The sequence below is a fragment of the Monodon monoceros genome, unplaced genomic scaffold (genome assembly GCF_005190385.1).
Source record: "Monodon monoceros isolate NGI ecotype Baffin Bay Population unplaced genomic scaffold, NGI_Narwhal_1 Super_Scaffold_10, whole genome shotgun sequence".
Classification (NCBI taxonomy): Eukaryota; Metazoa; Chordata; class Mammalia; order Artiodactyla; family Monodontidae; genus Monodon; species Monodon monoceros.
In genome coordinates, this window is record NW_021703766.1 from 46,254,070 (window position 1) to 46,272,197 (window position 18,128).

The window sequence follows — 18,128 nt, forward strand, 5'->3', positions numbered from 1 at the left end:
CCTTGGCAACCACAAGTCTGTTCTCTATATCGGTGAGTCTGTTTCTGTTTCATAGATAAATTCATTTGTGTCGTATTTTAGATTCCACATATAAGTGTTATCACTGAAATATAGTTTTCTTAAATGCACAAAAACACACAACTCTGTTTATATCTCTTGTGCCTATGGTTCTCTACAACTAAAACACATTATATTGGATTCCAGACCCAAACCACAAAACCAGTAACTTCAGCTTAACGGTGACTTCGAGATGCTGCTATCCTGCTGTTCAAGACACCAACATGACGTAGACAGCTAGGGTGCATTTTCTTTTGCATCCCTTTGCCCACTTCTCTCATGGTTTTCCTCTATTCATACTAAGGCCAAACCCTTGAGCAGAGTCCTCCGTAATATGTTTTTGCATGAAGGTGTTTTTTTTTTGGCCGCACTGTGCAGCATGCGGGATCTTAGTTCCCCCACTAAGGATCAAACCCATGCCCCCTGCAGTGGAATCGTGGAGTCTTAACCACTGGGCCGCCAGGAAGTCCCTGCATGGAGATATTTTTAAAAATTGTCTGGTCCCATCCATTACAGAGAGTTCCCATAATCATGCTCCACAGTTTTTTTGGTTTTTTTTTCTTTTAAATATTTATTTATGTATTTGGCTGCACTGTGTCTTAGTTGTAGCATGCAGGATCTTTTTAGTTGCGTCATGCGGGATCTAGTTCCTGACCAGGAATTGAACCCAGCCCCCTGCAGTGGGAGCACGGAGTCTTAACCCCTGGACCACCAGGGAAGTCCCATGCTCCACAGTTTGTGTGGAGGGCCCTTTCCTCTTTTTTTTTTTTTTTTAATTGGACTATAGTTGCTTCACAATGTTGGAAGCCCCTTTCCTCTTGATCTACTCCTTTATTCTCTTTTAGTCCCATGTCTCACACCAATGCCTTCTCTCCTATAGGCAATCATTCTGATTGTTTTAACGCAAATCTTTTTCTTCACAACACGTGCGTTGCTAATTAGTTTGTATGTATCCATGTTTTTTTAACTCTAAAAGGTATTACATGACACAGAAAGGCAGATATATTGTGTGTCCAGCATTTCCACAATGAGCACCCCCTTGTAACCAGATCAGGAAACAGAATCTGACAGCCCCAGAGAAGTCCCTCTCAGGCTGCCTTTGTATCATCCCGAGAGTAAACACTGTCCTAGCCAGTGTACATTCATTTTGCTAGCATTTGAATTTTATATAAATGGAATCATGCAGTGGGTACCCTTCTGTGTTTGAGTTCATTCACTCAACATGCTTCTCATGAGATTCACCCATGTCTACCTGTATGTGTAGGTTGTTCCTTTTCATTGCTGTATAGTATTCCACAGTGTGAACATGCCATGGTTTATCCATTCACCTGTTGATGAGCATTTGGTTTGCTTCTAATTTGGGGATGTCACAAACTAGACTGTTGCAAACTAGTGATTTGTAGTATCACAAACTATTACAGATTATTGCTGCTCTAAATATACGTGTTTTGAGAGATATAAGCACTCATTTTTGAGGCTTATACCCACCCAGGAGTGAAATTGTTGGGTCATAAGGTATGTGTATATCTAACTTTAGTAGAAACTTCCAGTTTGTATCATTTTACATTCCCACCAGCAGTGTATGAATGATTCAGTTGTTGTACATCCAACCCTTGGTGTGGTCAGTCTTGTAATTTTAGCCATTCTAATGGGTGTGCATTCTACTGTGGTTTTAACTTGCATTTTCCTGATGACTAAAAACAACTAATGAAGTGGAGCTCCTCTTCATATATTTACTGACTATTTGGATATCCTCCTGTGAAGCGCCCATTCAAGTCTTTTGCCCATTTTCCTATTAATTTTCCTGTCTTTTTCTAATTGTTTTGCAGGTGTTCTTATATATTCTGGGTACAAGTCCTTTGTCTGATATATGTGTTGTGAATATTTTCTCCCACTGTGTGGCTTGCCTTTTCATTCTCTTAACGTTGCCTTTTGATGAACAGTATTTCTTAATTTAAAGGTAGTCTAATTTGATAATTATTTAATCATTATTTCCTGTATGGCTAAAATTCTGTGTCTTGTGTAAGAAATCTTTGCCTACTCCAAGGTCATGGAGATATTCTTTGATGTTTTCTTCTGAAAGCCTTATTGTATTCCTTTCACATTTAGATTTACAAGCCAAATGGTATTTAGTATATTTATTATTGTGTACAGTGTGGGTCAAGGTTCTCTTTTTCCCCCACATGGATGTCCAGTTGACTCAGCTCCATTTATCGAAAAGACTTTCCCTACTGAACTGCAATTTCACTTTGTCATAAATCTGGGAGCCCTATACATGTGGGTTTGTACATGCAGGTATTGCTAATCGATGCATGTTTTATCATAGTCTCGATTGCATTTTTTGCATTATGTTCTCATTCAGCGCTATGCCTTATAGCCTCAAGACTCATCCATGTGGCTCTGTGCGCCTCTACTCTGGCTTCTAACTGCTGCATGGAGCTGATGGTGTGCACTCGCCATGTTCCACTTTACCAATAATAGACAACCAGGCTCTCCCCAACCCCCAACCTGTCCCTGCCCCGTCCCCCCTAATAGCACTACACTGAACATTGTCAGACATGCTCTTTATAAACCAGCGTGGAAAAGTTTACGGGACATATACATAGGGAAAGAATTGCTGGCTCATGGCGGCTGTGCACTAATTTAATTTGACTCAGATTGCCTTCCGAATGGCTGCCCCACCAGCAGGCATGAGGGTTATGATGTCCTCACATTTCCACCAATACTTAGTGTCTCCGGCTTCCTAACTTTTCTTCCTAACTTCCTATCATTTACATATTGCCTCTCTCCATCCTTTCTCTGTAACCAGTGGTAGATAAGGGAGTAGTTAGTTCCTACTCTATGAAAACCTCATATTAAAGATGTGAAAAATTAAAGTGTTATTCTAAGGAAATGCATTTCACTTGTGATTGGTGAGTACCACAGTGGGGAAGAATATATAAATGGCAAAATAATATGAGCACAATGGCAGAGGTAGGACGATTGTCATTTGCCTTGGAGTCTTGACAACCCAAAAGTATGTGTGCCAGCTAGAGGGCCAGGAGGAAGCAGATGGCCCCCTCAAAGGGGGAAAATTGAGGAGAGTTTAATGAAGGGACTATTTAGAGAGGTGTGGAGATTCCTCCCCACCCCCACGGACTGGGGCAGGGCAGGGAGTAGTGAGAGGGGAGAGAGGCATCCCCAGGAGTAGTGGGGGATGTAGGGAGAGGCACCAGGTCCTGGGGAAGCTGGTCAGGCAGGGAGGGAACAAGTCCCTCAGCCCTTTTTCTCTCCTCTCATCTCCTGCTAGCGAAACCCAGCCAGAAGTCTGAGGCCTTTAAGGGCCAGGGAGCCCATTCATATAGTTCACGCCAGCCAGCCTCCCTGGGCTCAGAGTAGGTGCAGAAGAGGGGAGAAGGCACCTGAGGGGCAGACGGAAGACACCCAGTGAGGTAGCCACACACACTCACCAACACAGTAAACATTCAATGTCGACTTAGGTCAGAAGTGGCACCCTGGGACACATTTGGTTTTCAGCCCCACTGTGTTTTATAAAAACGTAAATCAGTTGCCAACATTTAAAAACAGGGAGATTTTTATCTCCAGATTTTTGGTACCTCATGGGCTATCATGTGATATGGCAACACTGGGCCTTCATTCCTGTGAGACTCCAGATGCCAGGGCCACGTGGCCGTTGCCCCCTTTTAGGAGGGCCTCGTTCTCTCATGTGGAGCCTGCCTGGCCCTGGTGGGCATTTCAGTTCTGGACCTCAGCTTTATGCTAACGAGATTGTAATCACAAGCCCCCAAGTCTCACAGCATAGTCCTCTATAAAGTCACCATCCAGATAGTCCAGGATGTGTTTCTATTAATTTTCTCTGAGGATCATTGAAATGAAGTTACAAAATTAAAAATATTCTCCTGGGTCCTTGTCTTCCAAGCATGAGTTCCCAAACACCCAGGGTCCCCCAGAGCCCACTGAAGAAATCCTGATCTAGTCCTAAACCCTCATTTTGGAAATGGGAAAATGGAGGCCCAAAGAGGAGGGATGTGCTTTTGAAGTCACATAGCTGGTCATCAGTAAAAGCAGGACTGAATCCAGTTGCCCTCATTCTGCACCACGCTGGGGATGCACTCAAGTTCCACTTGGGCCTCAGCATGGACCACAATCTGCTATGGGCATCGCCTTTGCAAGGCAGAATCAACAAATACCCAGTTCAGCGTCTGTTCTGTCATCACTTCCTCGTGTGTGATCGATGTGTTCACACAGGTCCCCCATCCTATCCAAACAGCACAAAACCCACACTTAGGCAAACAAGATTGCCATTTGGATTTACTGTTCGTTTCTGCATATTCACTTTCAAATTAGAGGCAAACATTCAAGATCCAACTTGAAGCACAAAAAAAATACAGGTCAGTCAGTGTGTGTTTTCTAGCAATGTGTATTTTCTACTGCCAGAGTCAAATGCAGTAGCTGGTAATGTTACAAATGGTTAATGTTAGGAAATAAAATTATTGGGAGATTTCAAGTGGCTAAAAATGGAAATAAACTGGCAATATAAATCATGATTTCTGCACTCATGGGAAACTTAAAAGTGCGACTGCTAAATTATTTAGTGATAAAATGCAAGCAGTGTCTGTACAGGCTAAGTTGCTGTAACAAGAGACCCAACAATACAGTGGCTTAAAGGAGATAGAAGCGTATTTCTCTCCCCTGGATAGTTCCTACACGAGCAGCCTCATTGGCAGGGAGGCTCTGCTCCAAGCAGTTAGTGTGGGTTCCCAGTTCCTTCTTCCATCCCATGCTCTGTGGACCTTGGTGTTCAAGCTGTGGGAGTCAGGGGAAGAGTGAGGAAGGCCAGGCAGGGCTTCCCTGGTGGTGCAGTGGTTAAGAATCAGCCTGCCAATGCAGGGGGCACGGGTTCGAGCCCTGGTCCGGGAAGATCCCACGTGGCGTGGAGCAACTAAGCCTGTGCGCCACAACTACTGAGCCTGCGCTCTAGAGTCCGCGAGCCACAACTACTGAGCCCACATGCCACAGCTGCTGAAGCCCACGTGCCTAGAGCCTGTGCTCCGCAACAAGAGGAGCCACCGCAATGAGAAGCCCCCCGCACCCCAATGAAGAGTAGTCCCCGCTCACCGCAACTAGAGGAAGCCCACGCGCAGCAACGAAGACCCAACACAACCAAAAATAAATAAATAAAATAAATAAATAAAATAAAATAAAAGTGGGCAAATGATTTGCATAGATCATTTCACCAAAGAAGCAATACAAATGGCCAATAAGCATGTGAAAGATGCTCAAAATCTTTCATCATTAGGGAAGTGCAAATCGAAACCACCTTGAGACAGGCTTGCGGTTTGTGCCTTTTAGAAGGCTGAAATCATGGCAGGTCCAGAAACTGACACCCAATTCCATTTCACTGGTATCAAAAAAATATTTCAACTCTTATACTCTCACAGGGAGAATGAACTGTGTACTGGCCACGTATAAAGGCATTGCTTGGATAGTCTTATACTTCAAGTTAAGGTCCAAAAAAACTCCAGCTGTGAAAGCCACATAAATGGATTCTAAATTGTACCTCATCTCATAAGTTCTCATGCCTGGAGAAACTAATGTCAACTCATCATGTTATACTAAACTTGTACAATAAATTATGAACCTGGGGGGAAAAATCACATTGAGAAACTACTTCACACCCACTGGGTTGACCGTAATTTTAAAAAATAAGATAAAAAAGGAAAATAACAAGTGGTGGCGAGGATGTGGGGAAATTGGAACCCTTGTACATTGCTGGTGGGAATGTAAAATGGTTCAGCTGCTTTGGGAGACAGTCTGGCATTTCCTCAAAAGGTTAAACATAGAGTTACCAGATGACCCAGCCTTTCCACTCCCAGGGTGATACTCAAGATAACTGAAAACACGTGTCTACACAAAAACTTGTACCTTATTGTTTGTAGCAGTATTGTTCATAATCACCAAAAAGTGGAAACAACCCAAATGTCCATCAGCTGATGGATAGATAAGTAAAATGTAGTATATCCATACAATGGAATATTACTTGACTGTAAAAGGAATAAAGTACTGATACATGCCACAACGTGGACGGACCTTGAAAACATTATGCTGAGTGAAAGGAGCCAGACACAAGAGGCCTGCCTGATTCCATTTATGTGACGTATACAGAATAGGTAAATCCTTAGAGACAGAAAATAGATGAATGGTTGCCTAGGGTTAGGAGATGGGAGAATGGGGAGTGACTTCTAATGGGTACAGGGTTTCTTTTTGGGGTGATAAAAATGTTACTAGATAGAGGTGATGGTTGCACACCTCTGTGAATATACTAAAAGCCACTGAATTTACACCTTAAAAGGGTGAATTTTTTTTTAAAAAAAAGGTGAATTTTATAGTATGGGAATGTAGCTCATACTAAAACTGTTATTTTTTTAAAATTTTATTTATTTATTTTTGGCTGCTTTGGATCTTCATTGCTGCACGTGGGCTTTTTTTAGTTACAGCGAGCGGGGGCTACTCTTCGTTGTGGTGCACAGGCTTCTCATCGCGGTGGCTTCTCTTGTTGCAGAGCACGGGCTCTAGGCACGCGGGCTCAGTCGTTGTGGCACACGGGCTTAGTAGCGCCGCGGCATGTGGGATCTTCCACCAGGGAAGTCCCTAAAACTGTTATTAAAAAAAAGAAAATGGGGCGAGAATTCCCTGCCTGGCGGTCCAGTGGTTAGGACTCTGCGCTTCCACTGCAGGGGCATGGGTTCCATCCCTGGTTGGGGAACTAAGATCCCGAATGCCACGCCGCCGAAAAACCAACAACAAAAACGGGAAGAGGGAAGAGAGGTCCCAAACAATTTCTTTGTAAGCAAGCAAGGCGGAAGTTGTACACATTCCCCCTCCCCACCCGCTTAAGTAATCCCGTACCTACTTCTTGCCCCAGGGATGTGGGAAACCTGGCAGTCCAGCTACTACAGAGGGGGAGATGTGGTTCCTGCTCTCAAGGAACATTCGGTATAGCATATTCCTTCCTCTTCATTCCCCACAGCCTGTCAGTGGCTGACTCTTACTTTTTCATCTCTAAATAACTCTCCAGTATGCCTCTTTCTCCCATCCCCTCAGCTTCTGCCCTGGTCCAGCCTCTTCCTCTCCTGGGTCCTTTCCCCAATCCCTTCCTCCCTGGGCTCTGGGCTGCTATTCTTGCCCTCTCTGATGCACCCTTCCCACAGAAGCCAGAGATATTCCTGAGACCCAACTCTCATCCTGTCCTTCTCCCTCCTTAACCCTCTGTGGCTCCCTAGCGTATTATGTGTCCCCACTAAACTGAGCTCTGCCTCGCATTCAGAGTCTAGAACAGTGTGGGGCACATAGTGGGTGCTCAGATATTTCCTGAACGAATGAACAGCGCTGACTAGGGTAAGAAACAGGGCAGCTTTCCTGTGGAAGTGACATCTCAGGAAAACTTTAAAGGACAGAGAAGCGGTCTCCAGGTGGGCATGGGGAACAAGAGGGGGAGGGCGTCCCAGGTAGGAGGAGCCGCCTGCCTAAAGACCTGATAGTTGCAGGGAGCTGGGCCTGAGCACGATTCGGCTGGGCGGTGGAGGGCTGGGGTGAAGCTGGAAGGGGGAGTTCCTGGAGGAGGCGAGGGCTCATCAGGGCCTGTCCTTCAGATGAGCGGGAGGCCGTGCAGAAGAAAACCTTCACCAAGTGGGTGAACTCGCACCTCGCTCGCGTTGGCTGCCACATCGGGGACCTCTATGCGGACCTCAGGGATGGCTTCGTGCTCACGCGGCTCCTGGAAGTGCTGTCCGGGGAGCAGCTGGTGAGGGGGCCAGAAGGGCTGGGTAAAGGGGGCGGCCCTAGCGTCTCGGGCTGGACTACTGCAGGCCTGGCTAATGGGTGGATGGAGCGACCTAGAAAGGCTGGGTGGGTAAAAGGCACCTCATTTGGGTGGGCTGGGCTATGGCCCAGGGATGGAGCCTGGTTGTGAGGAGCCTGGGGGTGTGGCTTGGAACAGAGACGGGTTTCCTTCAGAGAGGGCTGCCCTTCGGGGCGGGACTCTGGGCTTGAGTGGGGCTCCGCTGGAAGGGGTGGGGCTATTGGAAAAGGGAGGAGCTTTATTAAAAGGAACTGGCCTGGGTGTGCGGTAGTAGGAGGCATGGCTAAAAACACGGGCAGAACTCTGTTGTAGGGGGTCTATGGTTGAGGGCGTGGTTGTCATCGAAAGCGTGAGGCCTAGGTCGCAGGAGTCTGGGGGACGAGACGGAACTCTTGTATGGGTGTGGCTTGTTGTATGGGTTGCAGTTGTATTTCTGGGCTTGGATGGGACTTCATCGCAAAGGGTGGTGTTCTGATGGAGCTAGAGATTGATTAAAGGACCAGAGCCTGAAGCTCAGGAAGTCGTGAAGAGCATGGCTATAGAACAAACACCCTTGGAAGGAATAGAGCTATAATAAAAGAGGAGAGTCCTGGGGTGGGGCGGGGCTTGATAGGAATGGGCGTGGCTCTAGACAGGCACCCGAAAAGGAGAAAGTGAGGGGTGGAACTAGTGGCAAAACGTTGGTGGCCAGGGGCAGAGATCCAATGGAAGGGGCGGGAGTATGGCTACAGGCAGAGGGCGGAGCTTCTAATAAAAGGTGTGGCTATCAGTTTGGAGGTGGAGCTTAAGTTGAAGGGGCGAGGCCAGGAACTTGAAAAAGCCCTGAAAGGACATGACTTGAAAGGTTCTGGCTATGAACCGGGCAGGCCTTCTTTAGAAGGATTAGGTCCTGGGTCTTTGATAAGACTGAAGGGGCGTGGCCTGGACTTGGACATGGGGTTGGGGAGCGTAGTTATGGGGGTGGCCTTCTTTGGAAGGGGTGGGGTCGAGGGCACAGTGCTCTTGGCCAGGTTCCGGATTTCCTAATGCCCCTGCCGCCCTAGCCAAGGCCCACGCGTGGTCGCATGAGGATCCACTCACTGGAAAATGTAGACAAGGCACTGCAGTTCCTGAAGGAGCAGCGTGTGCACCTGGAGAATGTGGGCTCACATGACATCGTGGACGGGAACCACCGACTGACCCTCGGGCTGGTCTGGACCATCATCCTGCGCTTCCAGGTGATCTCCAAGTGACCCCAGCCCAGCCCACCCCCCGGGGCGGGGCCTTAGGAGGGTGTCCCTCACCCACTCAATCAATCATTCCAAAAATATTCCTAATACGTTCCAGGAACCCTGTTATAAAAAATCATGATCACCACCGTCATCATGATCCTCGTTTACATAGTTTTTACTCTCTTCTAAGCACTTGGCATTTAATATGCACAGCAACCGCGTAAATGAGGTACTATTCATTATTCCATTTTAGCAGTGAGGTAACTGAAGCCGAGGGACGTGAAGTAAATGCTCAAGATCACACAGCTAGGTAGTAGGGTTGGAACTGGAATCCAGGCAATCTTGCTCTAGTTCAGAAACAAAATAGACAAATTTTCTGTTTTATGGAGCAAGACATGGGCGGGGGGGTTAGACAGATAATAAATAAACACGTCAATGTGCAAACAAGACATATATGGGAAGAGAATGAATTCTAGGCAGAGAAGTAAAAAGAGCTATGAGCAAAGAATAGATTATGAGAAAGCAGTAAAAGCGATCTAAAATATCCCGTTGATTGTGTTGAGATTTTAGCCTTGGTGACCAGAGAAGGGCTCTCTGAGAAGCTGATGGCTGAATGAAGATGAAAGGAGAAAGCATTCCAGGCAGGGGGCACAGCAGATGCAAAGGCCCTGGGGTGGGAATGAGCTTGGCATGTTGCAGGTACAGAAAGACCAGTATGGCTAGAGACTGGGAGGCAGGGGGGAGACAGGGAGGAGTTGAGCTCAGAAGGGTCGGCAGGGCCTTGGTGATCTGTGATTAGCAATTTGATCTTACTCTGTCTGAGATGGGGGGAAATTAGAGAGTTTTATCAAGAGGAGGGGCATAATCAGATTTAGAAGGATCCTTCTGGGTTGGGGGTCATGGCCAAAATTGGAAGCTGGGAGCCCAAGGAAGAGACTGGAGCCGGACCACCGTGTGGCCATAGGGAGGTGAAGAGGGGGCCAGGTAGGAAAGACTCTGGGAGGAGGGAGGAGTGGACATGCCATAAGGGAAGGGGAGGGGGAGAGAAGGGGTGCTCCCACCCTCCGCCTGAAGCTGCCTCCCCCATCTCCTCTGCCACTCCCAGGTTCAAGCCCTCCACACCCCAACAGCCATGTTTTGTATCCTCACAGATTCAAGTCATCAAAATTGAGACTGAGGACAACAGAGAGACTCGCTCGGCCAAGGACGCGCTGCTCTTGTGGTGTCAGATGAAGACAGCTGGGTAAGCTCCCCCACTCCCTTAAGCTCCCCCACCCCCAGGAGGGCCAGGCCCTAACCTCTGGGCTTCCCGCTGGGACAGGAGCACAAGGGGCAGCCCAAATCCTCAGCATCAAAAGTTATATCTGAAATTAACAAACTGGTAGCAAACTCTTCCGACCTTGATGAATAAACCTGTATAACAATCCGGAAGGCCGGGTTCAAATTTAGAACTCGGACTCCTCAGGGAACAATGTCAGAGGTGGTGGGCTGTCCCCATCCTGCTCCCTTCTCTCCCCTCATCTCGTCCTCCACCTCAAAAGGCCTCATGTGCACCTAGGTGGACCCCCGACCCTATCCCCAAGCTTCCCCCGGCCCCCCACCCCTGAAAGCAGCCACCCTTCAGTCTAGGGGGGCACACACCAGGGCTCAGGCAGCTCAGGGTCCTGGTACCTGCAGTGGGGTTGGGAAGAGGGTCTCACAGACACCACCGGGCATGTCTCTGGTCCCCCTGCTGGGAGGGGCCTGACCTGAAACTGAAGTGCCCTCTGGAGAGCAGCCCTGGGAGGAAGGCGGGAGGGGCGGGTAAGGATGCAGACTGGGCTCTCTCTGACTCTTGTCCTCCTGGGGCTCTCTGTCTGTCTTGCAATGCTATCTGTTCTTCCGTGTGTCTGTGTTTACCTCTATGTCTGCTTTTCCTTGTTCTGATCTCTCCCTCCCTCCTCTCTCCCCTCCTATATCTCTCTCCCCACTCCTTTCTTTCCCCATCTCTGTCTGTATCTTGCTCTATCTCTGTCCGTTCCTCTTTTCTCCTTTCCTTCTCTTGCTTATTCCCTCTGCCTCTCTCTCTTTCTTGCTCCTCTCCTGTCCCCTTCCCTCTCCCTCTCTCTCTCTTTCTCTTTCTCTTTCCATCTTCCTGGCTCTTTGTTTCTTTCTTTCCTTCCTTCCTTCTTTCTCTCTCTTTCTTCCTTTCTTTCTTTCTTCCTTATCTACTTATATATCATCTGTATCTATCTACCCTTCTATCTACCTACATATCATCTATCTTTTATCACCTATCTATCTCCTATCTATCTATCTATCCAACCATCCATCAATCCATCTCTGTTTGTCTGTCTCTCCCTTCCTGCCTCTTTCCTCCTGACTCTCTCCATCTCTGCCTCTGTCTCTCCCTTCCATGCTGCCAGTTACCCTGAGGTAAACATCCAGAATTTTACCACCAGCTGGCGGGACGGCTTGGCCTTCAATGCCCTAATTCACCGGCACAGGTACCACCTGGCCTGGGGCAGCCCTGCCCTGCACGCTACCCCCGCCCCCATCCCTCAGGTACACACCCGTACACGGATGTATATAGATGACACACACAGACACAGCACCCACCCCCTTCACCTCTCTGCACACATACACATTTCCGTTCACACACATGCTCTAACACACACACTTACACACAGATGCACACACAGACCCCTGTCCGGGCCACATACCCTGTGCACACATGGAAACACGTGTGCCCTTGCACAGATGTGTGCACACAGGAATATACTCATGCACATATATGGCTTCTACCTCTGCCTGCTGCTTGGATGCCCACAGGGTGGGCAGCTCACTCCCCATGGATGGTCCACTCTGGAGTGTGCACAGCATCTCCTCCCATCAGAAAGTCCTTCCTCATGGTGAGCTCCCAGGCCCCCCATCTGGCTCCCTGTGAACCCACCTATTCATACTTCAGGGCCCGGGACTGAGCTGGCTGAGGAAGGGTACCCAGACAAATTACACCCATGTCATGATTGACCATGTGACAGTTTGGGGAAACTGAGGCCTAGAGACTGGGAGGGACTTGCTCTAGTGTGAGGGAAGCCAGAACCCATATGTACACACTCATGCACGTATGGGGAGACCCAGCCCCACCGACATACCCAGAAACCCGCAAGCTGTAACCAGGGTCCTGCTAACAAGGGGACCATTTACTGGCTGTACCGGCATTGGTCTAAGTGCTTTCCAGTAAGTCATTAATATTCAATGACCCTGTGAGGCAGATGCTACTATTCTACCCATTTTACAAACGAGGAAACTGAGGCACAAAAACGATGCAGTAGCTCACCCAGAGTGACAGCCAGGAAATGGCTAAGCTGGGGCTTGAGTCAGGAGCACTGGCTCCAGACCTCAGACTTCCAAGCACTACATAATACTGTACAGAAACGCACCCACGTAGACACGTGTGTGTCATGAAGTCAGACGTACATGTGCCCTCATGCAGCGCTCACACCCACAGCTAAGTGCTGTACAGACACACACCAGCACACACAGCTTTCCCACTGGCCGGGTCGTGCTCCTCCTGCCCTCGCCCTGGGTGGGACTCAGACAAGGATGTCTTTTCATCCATTTGTCCACTGGCTTTGGAGCCTGCCTGCTGCCTGCCCTCTCTGTGCCCCTGCCCAGGCCCGATCTCGTGGACTTCAGCAAACTCACCAAGTCCAACGCCAACTACAACCTGCAGAGAGCTTTCCGCACGGCTGAGCAGCACCTGGGGCTGGCACGTCTGCTGGACCCTGAGGGTGAGCCCTGCATGGCCCCAGCCCAGATTTCCTCTTGGGGGACTCCCAGCCCCAGTGCCATCCCAAACTCAGCCCCATCTGGCTGCAGTATCATCCTAAACCCCAAGGCCATTTCAAATTCCAGCTCCCTCCCATCTCCCTCCCCTTCCTCATCTCCAGTCCCACCTCCTTCCCATCCCCACATCTACTTTCTCTATCTCTACCTCAGACCCAACCCCATCTCCATTCCCATGTTCAGCTTAACCCCCCTTCCCCAACCCCATCCTTAATCAGCTCCCCACCAAACCCAACCCCCATCTCTTCCTAAGCCCGGCCCCATCCCTGAAGCCAACACCATCCCCGACCCAATCTGCAGCACTGCCCTATCCCCATGCCCACCCCCCTCCCCAGCCCCAGCCCATCCCTCTGTCTGTCCCCATCCACAACTCTGTCCTCATCCCCAACCCCTTTCCCATTTTCAGTTTATTTCCAACCCCACCCCCGACTTCAACCTCATTCCCAGTCCGTGATCTCACCCAATACCAACCCCCCATCTCTGGAATAATGGCCATAATCATACCCCACCAATCCCCCATATCTGGAATAAGGGTTGCTCCCTTTTTCTGAGCATCTACCATGGGCCAAGCACATGGCTGGGAATTGTATCAGCACTGTTCCCTTTCATCCTCACACTGACCTGGTTGGATAGAAGTCATCAATCCTGTCATAAAGTGATGGAAACGAAGGCTCAGAGATGTGAAGTCAGTAGCCCAGCGTCACACTGAAAACCCAGTAAAAAGGACTTTCTGATTCCAGAATTCATGGTCTGAATCATTCCTCTACCTTGCCTCTTACAGTGCCTGACACATAGCAGGTGTTTATTGGATGTCAGTTTCATGAGCTGAGGAAGGATAAGGGCAAAGTATAATGCTGTGCATTCAATGAGTAAATTAAAATGATAATCAGGATTTACTGAGTTTCTCCTCAGTGCCAGGTTATTCTCTCTAATACTGATAGTGTTTCTAGGTGTCTGGCATTGTGACTATCCTTACTGTAACAATGGGGAAACTGAGCTCAAAGAAGTTAGGTCTATGTTATAAGGATATTCAGTGAGTAAGTGGTCGAGCTGGTATTCAAGGCTGCCTCCAGAGCCCGTGTCCTTGACCTCAAACTTCACATACCATTCATACACTTAGTGTATGTATTTACTGAGCTCCTACTGTGTGCTGGGCATGGAAGGAACAGTGGCAAAAGACAGGCATAGCCCTTGTCCTCATGGAGCTCAAACTCTAGGTAAGAACATAATCACATAAGGGAATATGTAATTATAAATTGTGATTCATTCTAGGAAGAAATGATAAGATGTTATGAGGAAGAATAACAGGAGGAGACCATCTCTAGACAGGATGAACAGAAAGGCTTATTTGAGGACACTTGAGTGGAGCCCTGAAGGATGAGTGGGAGTTTGGCATGAAGAAAAGGAACAGTGTTTCAGACAGAACAGCATGTGCAAAGGCCCTGAGGTAGAAGGTAGAATAGTGTGTTCCAGAAATCATTATAGAGGGACGTCCCTGGTGGCACGGTGGTTAAGAATCCACTTGCCAATGCAGGGGACACGGGTTTGAGCCTGGTCCGGGAAGATCCCACATGCTGTGGAGCAACTAAGCCCATGTGCCACAACTACTGAGCCCGCGAGCCACAACTACTGAAGCCCACGCGCCTAGAGCCCATGCTCCGCAACAAGAGAAGCCACCGCAATGAGAAAAAAACCTGCTCACTGCAAATAGAGAAAAGCCCGTGCACAGCAACAAAGACCCAAAGCAGCCAAAAAAATAAATAAGAAATCATTAGAGATAATTTCTCTATGGTGGTTTATATGTGTCAGGCACTATTTAATCCCATGAGGTAGATGCCCACTGGGCAGATACAAAAACTGAGGAACAGAGAGGTTAGTTATCTTGCCCAAGGTCACACAACAAGTAAGAATGAGTTCTCCCTCCCACCACTTAATACCTTCAGTCTCTCTGTCAGAGCGCTCATCCTCCTGCTCCCTCACTCTCCTTTAATTATCAGATGTGAACATGGAGGCTCCGGATGAGAAGTCCATCATCACCTATGTGGTCTCTTTCTACCATTATTTCTCTAAGATGAAGGCTCTGGCTGTGGAGGGGAAACGAATTGGGAAGGTAAGAGGAGCCAAGGAATGGGGAGGGTGGGAGCCTGGGAACCATATTGGGGGCATATCCGGGATGAGGCTGACCCCACCTTCCTTTGCCGGGTCAGGTCCTGGACCAGGTGTTGGAGGTGGGGAAGATCATTGAGCGCTACGAGGAGCTGGCAGCCGAGCTGCTGGCCTGGATCCACCGCACCGTGGGCCTTATCAGCAACCAGAAGTTTGCCAACTCGTTGAGTGGGGTGCAGCAGCAGCTTCAGGCTTTCACAGCCTACTGCACACTGGAGAAGCCCGTCAAGTGAGGCCCAGCCCGGGAGGGAGGGTGGCAGGTGGGGGTGTGGAGGCAGGGTTCCTGAGCTCAGGTCCCTTTAGGTTTCAGGAGAAGGGGAACCTGGAGGTGCTGCTCTTCAGCATCCAGAGCAAATTGCGTGCCAGCAACCGTCGCCTCTATGTGCCCCGGGAGGGCTGTGGCATCTGGGATATTGACAAGGTGAGGCTGAGGATGTCGGGGGGAGGAAGGGTTGCTCTGTGAAGTTGTGTGGGTCGTGCACTGCTCAAGGGGAGCCGTTCACATGGCAGACATCATGGACTGGGTATTCATTCTGATGGTTTTTCCAGCAGTAAAGGGTCCCGAGGAAGCAACGTTTTTTTTTTCCAATCTGCGCCAAGGTGCCATAAGTGCTAGGAGTGACCTCAAATAGAGAAGCCAGGGCCATTAAACTGTGGGCAGCTGTTGGAATCTGACTGCCTCCTCCTGCCTCCTTAGGCATGGGGACAGCTGGAGAAGGCAGAACATGAGCGGGAGGCTGCCCTACGGGCTGAGCTGATCCGGCAGGAGAAGCTGGAACTACTAGCCCAGAGGTTTGACCACAAGGTGGCTATGCGGGAGAGCTGGCTGAATGAGAACCAGCGCCTGGTCTCCCAGGTACAGGGCGTAGGGCTTGGCTCCGGGGGAAAGGGAGGGAGGATGGCGCTGATGGCCCTGGGACCAGAGAGAGAGACTTGATCTCCTAAGCAACAGAGAAGTGTTGGATTAGTCTCCTAGGTGACAAATGAAGGTGGGAAGGGAGAATTGGTTTCCTAAGTGTTTGGCGGGGGAGGGGTGTGGACCTGCTCTCCAGGGTAATAGGAGGGTGAGACTGGTCTCCAGGGTAACTAGAGAGGACAGAGTAGGGAGAGTATTTAATTATCTCTTAAGTGACAAAGGAGGTTGTTATCTGGTGTCCAGCGTAACTCAGGAGGATAGAATTGGTCTCCTGAGTAACAGGATACGTAGGCCTGGTCCCTAGTCTCTAAGGAAATGGAAGGATGGGGCCTATTTCCTGGGTAACAAGTTTAGGGTTAGAGATGTAACAGGGAAGGGTGGCGCTGATCTCCAGGGTAACTGTGGGTGGTGGAGCTGGTCTCCAGGGTAACTGGGGATGGTGGGGCTTGTCTCTAGGGTAACAGGGAAGGGTGGAGCTGGTCTCCAGGGCAACTTGGGGTGGTGGGGCTGGTCTCCAGGGTAACAGAGAAGGATGGGACTGGTCTCCAGAGTAACAGGAGCCGGTGGGGGAGTTTCCAGGGTCACACAGGCTCAAGGTAACTGGTTGACTGCTGAGGCAACGTGGATGAGTGTCTGTGGCCTGCCCTGCCCCAGGACAACTTTGGGTACGAGCTGCCAGCAGTGGAGGCAGCCATGAAGAAGCATGAAGCGATTGAGGCAGACATTGCAGCCTATGAGGAGCGGGTGCAGGGCGTGGCAGAGCTGGCCCAGGCATTGGCGATTGAAGGCTACTACGATGCCCGCCGAGTAGCAGCCCAGCGTGACAGTGTCCTGCGGCAGTGGGCCCTGCTGACTGGGCTGGTAGGTGCCCGGCGGACACGGCTCGAGCAGAACCTGGCCCTGCAGAAAGTCTTCCAGGAGATGGTGTACATGGTGGACTGGATGGAGGAGATGCAGGTAGGGGCCAGATCGGGGGCCAATGATGGGAGTGGCATGCCAGGAGGGGAGGAAAGGGTATATACACTGAAAGGGTTGTCAAAGATGGAGAGGGAAGGGGAGAGAGACAGAAAGGGGTAAAGAGAAAGGGGGACAAAAAGAAAGAGTGAAAGATACAGAGAGAGACAGAGAGGCAGAAAAAGAAAATGTGAGAAAGAGAGAAAAATATCTGGAGAAATAGATAAAAATACACAGTAATATGGAGACAGAGTGAGTCAGGGACAGACAGAGGCAGAGAGATTAAGTCAGAGGAAGATCGCGACAATTTGAGAGAAAGAGAAATCAGAGAAAGAAAGAGAGAGAGCTGGAGAAGAAGACCCAAAGGTAGCAACAGAAATCTAAATGGCTACAGAGAAAGACACATAGGAAGATGGAATCCATGTGAGAAAGAGAGAGACCTACTGGAGATAGATAGACAGATACAGAGCAAGATGGAGATAAGAAGGATGGAAGCAAAGAGACAGAGAGAAGTACAGACACGAAGAGAGACATGGAGGGACTTCCCTGGCGGTCCAGTGGGTAAGACTCCACGCTCCCAATGCAGGGCGCCCAGGTTCGATCCCTGGGCAGGGAACTAGATCCCACATGCTGCAACAGAAGATCCCGCATGCCACACCTAAGACCCAGCACAGCCAAATAAATATTTTTTTAAGATTAATTAATTATTTTTGGCTGCGTCGGGTCTTAGTTGAGATGTGCGAGCTCAGTAGTTGTGACGCGTGGGCTTAGTTGCCCCGCGGCATGTAGGATCTTAGTTCCATGACCAGGGATCAAACCTGCGTCCCCTGCATTGGAAGGTGGATTCTTTATCACTGGACCACCAGGGAAGTCCCAGTATTTTTTTAAAAAAGAGGGAGAGACATGCAAAGAAAGAGATAGAGGTCGAGATGGAGACAGAAGTGTAAATGAGAAAGGGGGGAAGGCAAAGAGAGACAGAAGAAGAGGGAGATGGAGGCGTAGAGAGGGAGACACGGTGACATAGACAGAGTCCAGAATCGTGGAGACAATGAGAGATGGAACATCCAGAGAGACAGAGATGGAGAGAGATGATGACAGATACACGGAGACTGAGACAGATCAGAGTTCAAGTGAT

General features: G+C 49.2%; 1 protein-coding gene and 1 pseudogene across 1 annotated transcript in view; both read left to right on the forward strand.

Moving 5' to 3' along the window:
* SPTBN4 (spectrin beta, non-erythrocytic 4) overlaps window positions 1-18,128 on the forward strand; it is a 72,775-nt gene that overhangs the window by 5,841 nt on the left and 48,806 nt on the right. Inside the window, exons 3-12 of the mRNA XM_029210638.1 lie at window positions 7,710-7,861; window positions 8,962-9,135; window positions 10,281-10,372; window positions 11,535-11,615; window positions 12,787-12,902; window positions 14,955-15,067; window positions 15,165-15,352; window positions 15,427-15,544; window positions 15,821-15,979; window positions 16,694-16,996. Of these exons, the coding sequence (XP_029066471.1) occupies window positions 7,710-7,861; window positions 8,962-9,135; window positions 10,281-10,372; window positions 11,535-11,615; window positions 12,787-12,902; window positions 14,955-15,067; window positions 15,165-15,352; window positions 15,427-15,544; window positions 15,821-15,979; window positions 16,694-16,996 (1,496 nt within the window). The remainder of the gene's footprint in view (window positions 1-7,709; window positions 7,862-8,961; window positions 9,136-10,280; window positions 10,373-11,534; window positions 11,616-12,786; window positions 12,903-14,954; window positions 15,068-15,164; window positions 15,353-15,426; window positions 15,545-15,820; window positions 15,980-16,693; window positions 16,997-18,128) is intronic.
* LOC114888508 lies at window positions 5,422-5,599 on the forward strand (annotated as a pseudogene).